The 9,081-nt window shown below is 32.3% G+C and overlaps 1 protein-coding gene across 1 annotated transcript; it reads right to left on the bottom strand.

Moving 5' to 3' along the window:
* Nucleotides 1-2,563: 2,563 nt before the first annotated feature.
* On the bottom strand, nucleotides 2,564-3,908 carry LOC25484435 (ethylene-response factor C3). Its single transcript, XM_013613243.3, has one exon. The coding sequence runs from the start codon at nucleotides 3,774-3,776 to the stop codon at nucleotides 3,135-3,137; it is 642 nt and encodes a 213-aa protein (XP_013468697.1). The 5' UTR covers nucleotides 3,777-3,908; the 3' UTR covers nucleotides 2,564-3,134.
* Nucleotides 3,909-9,081: the final 5,173 nt, after the last annotated feature.

The following is a 9,081-nucleotide window of genomic DNA, read 5'->3' as shown; positions in this document are numbered from 1 at the left end:
TGTCTGTGTTGGTTAAAAACTCACCTGAGTTTTTCTGTTGGTATTGACTTGAAATATTGAAATATGTTTCTCTTTAAAATTTCATTTTCGACAAGAACACCATGTAAACTGTGATGGCTCACAATTAAATTGTGTAAAATGTAATGGAATGCCCCACAAGAACATCATGTAGGTTGCAAACATATATATGTCCGTGTTAGTTAAAAATCTCATTATCCAATGAAGGAAAAGCTAAGGGAACATTATATATATGCAGCCCAATTCTCCTTGAGGTTTAGTTTATTGTGAATAAGACTTTATAATAGAAGAAATTTATTTTTCAAGCATACATAAGAGTAATTAATATGTGATAACCTAATAGTAGAAATTGAAAAATGAATACATATAAATAAATAAAAGGCTAAAATATGGTTTTGGTCCCTGCAAATATGCCTCGTTTTGGTTTTAGTCCCTGTAAATTTTTTTTGTTGTTTTTAGTCCCTGCAGGGACTATTTTCAAAAACAAAATATTTTGCAGGGACCTTTTTCAAAATCAAAAGATTTTGCAGGGACTATTTCTCTAATAAATGGGTTCACTCATCATGTGCCACGTGTGCAAATCATCACAAAAGTGGAGCCATGGACCAAAACCAAAATGATGCATATTTGCAGGGACCAAAAACAACAAAAATTTTTTTACAGGGACTAAAACCAAAACTAGGCATATTTGCAGGGACCAAAACCAAATTTTAGCCTAAATAAAAAGCACACGTGAATATAATAATCCAAACAAGTCATGACTGAAGATGTTGGTCTAAGTGTCCAACCAGTTCAATTCAAAGTTGGACTCAAACAGTTGATGACAATGGTGATGTGCGGTTTTCTACTCCAACAGTTCGGTAAATTTCTAGAAATCATACCAACTTCCTTAGGTCATTTCCTTCCTCTTTCCTCGATCTTATTTCCCCCATATATAAAATACTGCTGCTAAATGCTAAACTGCTATATGCTAATCATGTAAATCTTTATCTATTATTTTAGTTACCTTTTGACCATGTAAAATATTGTATTTTAAACCCTATGAAAGCTGCATGCTAAGCGCTGATATGAGTGAGATACAATGTATATACAGACACACGTAAATACCACATCAAGCATTTTTATGTATATGGGACTCGTAACATTGTAATGCTTTTAAGAGCTGACGTCCACGACGACTTTCACACTATTGACACCGATCTTATAGTAGCCATTTTCTTTTTGAATTGGGCTTTCCTCATGAGTTTAAATCCTAACAATCGATGCTTTCGTTGATACTTGAAACTCGGAAAGGGCTATATGTTGGATTAAGATGCTCCATCGAATATTAATAAGTGAGTGAAGCCGCCAAAAAGAAAAAGGCTACCATCATATCAATATCGTTAGAATAAATGTCGTTGTGAACATCGACTCTTAAAGAATATGACAATGTTAGAAGTCATGGAGCTCTCACACCAATGAACTAGTCATTTAGATTTGACTCTCGTATCAACATAGGCATAAATCCTAACATCGTTCCATTTTTTCACACACTAATTCAATATTTTCTACAAAAAAAAAATCAACATCAACATCCTATTTTATCTCTATCACGTCATCAAATTTTAACGTCTATCATTCTTTTTAAAAAAATCTCGCATCTATTATTACATAACCTTCTTTTATTTATCTACAGTCATATGGATGGATGTACACCAATCATTTGTATCATGCTTCATTGTTGAAAAACTTAACCTATTACTACCAATGTGCTGTTAAAGTCTATGTTTCGTAGATGCAACTGTGTGGTCACAAGACAAATAGCTTAGCCAAACCTGGCGGCAAACTAGCCCCGCCACACACTTGTTTTGAACACAATTTGATAACTAATATATTTATCATTTTTTTAATTTACAAAAAGAAGCATATCCAATGTCATGCATGCCCCCACGTTATTAATCAGAAAAATGTCCCCTTAACGAGATCAAATGCCCCACGTTATTAATCAGAAAAATGTCACCTTAACGAGACCAAATCTTGCTTCACCAATCAAACATTAACATCGTGTAAGTTTGATGTGTTCCTAGTAAGAAGCAGCCCATTTTTCTTACGCATGTAATTATTTTTTGTTTTGTGCATATGGAAATTCATCGTTTAATAGGGGCAACCTTTAAGTATGTGTTAGAACATCAATCTTATAATTCAAAAGAATATAGGTATGAAAACACAAGCAAAGAAACACGGGCCGCATTTGGCATCAAAGTTCGATCAATTTTGCATACATCTCTGATTGTAGAGCAATTGTAGTAACCATTCTAATTTCGCTCAAACACTTGTTCGAGTATTAGTAATTATGAATCATGCTCAACGAGATTATATAGAATCTTAAAGAAGTTAGTTTATTAAACTTGAAAACTACATAAAGAACAAAAGAAGTTGTTAATGCGCTGTCACATGAAGATCTAATTGCAAAAAATCTTAGATTTGGACACACTCAAAACAAAATTACAGGGTAGCCAAAATGGTTAAGAAACTCCTTGTATTGTATGTTTGTCCACGCGTGCGGTTCACAATGTACAAAACTGTTCTATGCATGTTGACTTATACACTCAAAGAAAGCTAAAACAACAGTCACCTCAATTAGTAACGACAAAAACTGTACCCCACAAAGGTCACAATTGCATTCCTTAATCCTTATCTATAAACTTTACATAGAAAAGAAAAAGTATTTGGAAGAAAATTCTCCTATAGACTCCCAAAAAGAAACATAATACAAACTCAAATGATCTTCAAATTTTGATCATTCAAACACAACCAAGGCTTTCATAACCCTAAAAAAGTAAAAACATTAAATAAAATATACTAAGGAGGAAAGAAAAAATGGAATTGGATTTTCTGATGTAATTGTCACCCCCATTGTCATCTGATCTAGATCAACGACTAAGATCATTTCACTGCAAGAACCTAATTGTGTGATATTAACCATCCGAACCAAAATCAATTGTCAAGATTGAGTACTGCGTGAACCTTGACTGCGAGCGATCGCGATTCAAGAAAAATTGATGAAACAAAAAGATAAATTTAATTTGGTGGATTGGAGTTTACATTTTTTTTTTTTTTTTTTTTGAATTGATGAATCACTGAGGAGGATATGGAAACTCATCAGATGAAATCAACAATTGTTCCAAATAATCAGCACCAAGATCTTCAAACACAACAGCATTATCAACACTACTTTTATTGCTCCTAAAATCTCTCTCTTTGTTCTTCTTGAAACCAATCTTTCTTCTCAAAGAATGTTTTCTCTTAAGAGCAACAACAGGGGAACACCCATCTTCAGAACCATCATCACAATTCATATCACTAAGCGATTCTCTAACAATCTCAACAGGAAAATTGAGTATTGCAGAAGAACCTCTCATGGAAAAAGCTGCTTGATCATAAGCCAAAGCAGCAGCTTCTGCACTATCAAAGGTTCCTAGCCACACCCTCATTCCATTCCTCGTCGAATCTCTTATCTCTGCTGCAAATTTCCCCCATGGTCTTCTCCTTACACCTCGGTACGACTTCTCCTTCCTTGGTTCGTTCTCTTCTGAACTTACCTCTTCTTCCTTCACTGTAGTTTTGTTGAGGTTGTTAGCGTCGTTGATCATGCCGTAGAGAAGCATCTCTTCAGGATCGTTCTCGTTGAAAGGAAGATAGTTGAATTCATAGGAGGAGGATTCTGATGAAAAATCTGAAGTGGAAGAGTTTGGAATTGAGGTTGAACTTGAATCCATTTTGTAAAAAACAGAGGTTATGTTCTGTTTTCTATGGAGAATGGTGTTGCTCTGTTTTTTCTAGTTATTCTTGTAATTGTAAACCCTACTCTCCTTTTATATATTCAAATTCTCAGGTGCCAGTAAAACTGTAAGAGTCGCCACAAAAGCTAAGGGGATAGACAGAAGTGAAAAATCTCAAGGTGAATGCAATAGTAGACTAGATAGTGAAAGCTTATAGTGCTGCATAGTCTTTTTATTTTTATTTTTGTTACATCAGTCCTCATGTATATTCTAAGTATTCTTTTTTCATGAATCATCATGTATATTCTAAGTATCTATCCATTGGTATTATTTTAAAAAAGATAGATATATTTTTGGGGGGCTTTGCTACCTATTTGCCAACAAAACAAAAATGTATTATATTCCAAGTACCTTGAAGTTTACTCCTCTCGAGATCTCAAGTTCGATAGTCAATTTCGATGGTAAGTTCATACAGAACTTTGTACCCCACACGGTGGGCATTTCGTCGTGATTTTTGTTCACCTTGTAAAAACAGTAACATCAGTCGCGGCCTTTTTCTCAGTAACGAACCGTTTTTTAAAATGTTGATCATAATAATGGGTCACATTTGATGTATAATCGAATCTCTTAAATAAGTGGTTATAAGAGCATCCACAATGAAGATACCATTTTTAGTACTAAAATATTTCTCACGTGTACACATCATTTATTTATAATTTTTTTAGTAGTAGTACCTAAAAGTAATTTTTTTTAAAGGAAAAAACATTTGATCTCTCCAATGCAGCATCTCACACAAAAATTTTAAACGAGACTCACTAATTAACTATCAATAATTTTATATCATTACATATCAATATTTTAATATTAAAATATGGTGGATCTCACTTAAAAATGAGGGTCAGCGAAACCCTTGTTCTATAAGACCCCAAATTTTTTCTTCCTAATAGAATACCTAATAAGTATCAGATCTTAAATGTTTAACACTTTAGAATAATCTTTGTTTGATTTCTAGTTGGCCTATATGCTCGAGCTCTATCGGGAGAGATAGCCTTTTAAATGAATTTTTAGTACCCGGAAGACTAGTCCTTTACATATTTAATTAAGTGATAATTAATATCACAATCCGATTCTTCTCTTCCTTTTTTTTGACTAAATTTTTCTTCTCTTCCTAAATAATATATACTTTTTTCCTTAAAAAAAATAATATAAGTCAATTATTTTAACGGTCTTTTTGACATTGAACGTGTAATTTAAACTTTACTTCGTCATGTTTTTTTTTTAGAGGATTAACCTTTTTTGCATAAATTCAATTCCCTTTAGTAGGTTGTTGTGAAGCCGGATACGAGATACGATGCGGATATGATACTGAACCGATACGTCTATGCGGAAAAATTTCAAAAATTAAGATACGATACGGCTGGGATACGTTAATAAAAAAATTTATATAATTAAATGTACAATATAATTATAACCAATTTTTAATATGCAAATATATTAACAAACAAAAGAAACGAGTCATAGGTTTGTAGCATATCAACATAAATATAAATAATATTGACGATTAAGAGAGTGATTATTATTCAATACATACACAATATACAGTGGCGGATCTTGCTCAAAATGTTAGGGGGAGCCGTAAATACTACCTAAAATATTATAATTGAAATTTATTAGAGGCATATATAATTTTATAAAAAATCAAAATAATATTAACACAAAACAAAATAAAAATATGTATACAAGGGATGAGTACTAACAAGTTCCCACCGTCGTAGCAGCCAGCAAGCCACTACAGAGAACCCACAACCACAACACAACACTACATTTGTGCTTTTTGCAGGTAGATAGAAGCATCGTCTTCTTCACCTCCTTTTCTCCAAACACTCAATTTGATTCTTTGAATATGCAAAAGGTTCAATTTGATTCTCTTAATCAAGTCGCAATTGTGACTGCTGCAAACTAAATCGCAATCCCGACACCGGTAACTGATACGATAACGAAAGAGAGAAGCCACGAGAGCTTAAGGACGAAAAGGAATTGAAATTGGAATCTGCGGCGATCGGAAATTTGAGATCGGCGGCGGAAGGAATTGGTGTGGACGGTTTAGGAAGTAAAGCTGTGGGGTGCCGTGAGAGAGAAGATGCTCACAATCACAGGGTGAGCACTGCAGTTGGAGTATATATAAAAATAAAAAAATAAAAAAAATGGGGGGTGCCGCAGCTCCCTTCCGCTCCCGAGAAGATCCGCCGCTGACAATATATCCCAAAAAGAGCACCATCAGTGCTCTACTATATCCATTAGTGCTATACTTTATCGATAAAAAAAAAAAAACACTATATTCCAAAAAAGAACACATCAGTACTCAAGAGTTAAGTTATTTTAGTTAACATTAATTGGGAAATATATTGGGGCAACTGCGCATGATAATTATCGGATACTCTCCTCATACGTATCGGGAAGTATCGGATAATTATTTTTTTTTAAATATAATTTAATTTTCGGATACTCTCTTGATATATATCGGGGAGTATTGAACAGGTATCGGTGCAGGATACGCAAGGGATACAATATGTTATCCATTTTAAAGTATCGGGGTTTTACATATAGTTTGCAAAAGTTTGGTATGATAGTCCTTTGAAAGAGACTATTTTTTTACTATTAATTCGTGTCACCTATATGAGAATATGCTTTGATGTGTGCCAGAATCAAACATATATATAAACCTCACTATTGCGGTAACAAATCATAAGCTTGCATATACAACGCCCGGTGTACAAAGTTCAAAGGAGTAGTTGTGGCATGAGACAAACTCTTTACATCCACATAACAGAAATATTTGACTATTGGGAAATTAAGATTCAAATAAGAAAAATATTTATATTTAATGTCTAACACACTTCAAATACTTCATCGTCAACAAGAAAATCTATGAAAAAAATAATAATTTGATTTTTTTTACGTGAATTTTTTTTATTTTTCTTAACGAAGTAAATAACAATAAAAAAATTAAGGATATATTTTAATATTGAAAATGTGCTATGTAATGGTAACTATATATAATCTAATCGTTAAGACAACTCTTAATTTTTTTAAAGGTTTACAAGAATAATTCTCGAATCTTGTTTTGATTATTAAAATTTAAATTTTATTATTTATTTTAATTTGCTAAAGTGAATTGTTCAATTTATAGAAATCATCCCAAAGAAAGACTTTCCTTTAACTGTTCTTGAGTTAAATCGTTTAGAAGAAGTGGAGTTTAAGATTGACCAAGTTTTTTCTCAAAAGAACAAATAAAAAGTTTGACCAAGTTTATCGAGAACTTAACTCACTTATTATTTCATTGAATTTAAGGATTGTCTTATGTTGATACTTGACACCGTTGGTCTAAGCTGACAAACAATGCGCACAACATTATTATCAGAACAGAAAACAGTAGTAGTAAAAAACTAAAGTTGGGGGATAAACCAAACATAGGCAGAAAAAATTACAAGAGAAACATTAAATAAAACAAAAAGAATGCTGTCCAAATTTTATATAAGTTAACTTATGTGGGAAGTACCAATATAACGAACATGATTTAAGTCAAGTTGGATTTAACACTTACATGACTTTAAGTCACATGAAGGTATTTTTGAAAGTTCAGTTGAAAGTGAGCAATTTCTATTGTGAGAAGAGCAATTTTCATATCATAACATTAATACGATAAGTTGTATTTTTCATGTCATCGATTACATATATTTTTTCAACAAAATTAATTAAGTAAATAACATTGCGATAATGTACTATGAGAAAAAAGAGAAGTGCTTCCCTTTTTTTCTCTATAAAAAAAAAAAAAAAAAATAAAATAAAAAAAAACAAAGAGAGGAGTGGGGACCACGAATTAGAGTTGATAATTGGTAACACACGTGGGTCAAATAGGTGGATCAGGATGGCGGCCAGGTCAGAAGTGCATTCTCAAAGGTCGTGGGTGACTTCATCATTTTACGTCACTTTTGTCATTTTGCATTGCTTAAGTTTTTTTTGTACGTATCTTTGTGTTGCTTTATGTCTGCATAAATAAAAAAAAATAAATCTTAAATAGGCTTTTGTCCCCTAACTCAAATAAGAATTCATTCAATTTTTATAAATGAGATTTTACTCTTTTATACCTAAGTCAATCTTTCGTTTCACTTTTAGAGATATCAAAGTTGATTTTAGAAGGGTAAATAATCACTTAAGTCATTGAATTCGTATCAAGTAGTCACAATAGTTATTAATCTAGCGAAATTATAAGGTAATATTTGATTGTGTACTTTGTTAATCAAAAGAGTTTTTTTTACTCATCAAAGAGTCCTTCGTCAAAATAATCACTTAGTATGACTTGTCTATTTTGACTTTGTCAAGGATTATTTTGAACAACAAATTAGCTCGGGGAACTATTTTCTAATTTCGTCACATCTAAAAACTACTGTGTCTACTCGTTACACAGAGACGAAAATGACTATTTACCCTTATATCAAATTGATTTTAACATGTTCGATTTTTTTTAGAGTAAAATTTATTTCTCCTTACCAATTGATTATATTTGAAGTTAGGTGATTTAGTTTTTTATCTTATAACTGATTCAAACATAAACGATTTATCTTCAACTTCCTTTCAGGCGGAATCAATTTCACATAATCAATTCATTCAAACTAAATTATTGTCACCGCAAAACCGAACATATGTACGTTAAATTAAGTAGTTGTTTTGATGTGCATATTTGTAGGCCTCCTACGTTTTGCTTGGTTGAAAGAGGATTCACCTTACGTTTTCATGTGAAAGGTTTTCATAAAGATCGCATATTGCTGCAAATTGATTTGAACTTCCTTAGTGATTGATTAGTGAATACCAAAATGAAAATGACCTTTAATTAATTTATTTTATCTTATATTTCACCAATCCATATGGTTGAATTTTCTTCAGGAATTGTTTGAGTGTGCCAAGAGTGAAGTCACCATCCTTTGCATACAAAAGCTTTTCTATCAAAGTTAGAAATTGGTGCATTGAATGGTCTCAAGATGCATGCCCCTTTGAACTTGTTTCCAATTCACCAAAACTAAAATTTTGGCTAAATGTTTCGAAAGTCCTCCAAAAAGAATGGACACTATAATTTTGATTAAGACTTTCCCAAATCACCAATATTAATTAATTAAGCCGTCAATACGCATCTTTGGAATTCAAGAGTTTCCCTATATACTGCAGCTTCTACGAAAGCTCATATTTGGTTTAATAATTTTAATGTCGTATTCACTAAACAGGACGATCAAAATTTAAATCAAAC

Source organism: Medicago truncatula, chromosome 1, assembly GCF_003473485.1.
Source record: "Medicago truncatula cultivar Jemalong A17 chromosome 1, MtrunA17r5.0-ANR, whole genome shotgun sequence".
NCBI classification, from domain to species: Eukaryota; Viridiplantae; Streptophyta; class Magnoliopsida; order Fabales; family Fabaceae; genus Medicago; species Medicago truncatula.
The sequence above is the reverse complement of the archived record's forward strand: the minus strand, read 5'-3'. Positions and strand labels throughout refer to the sequence as shown.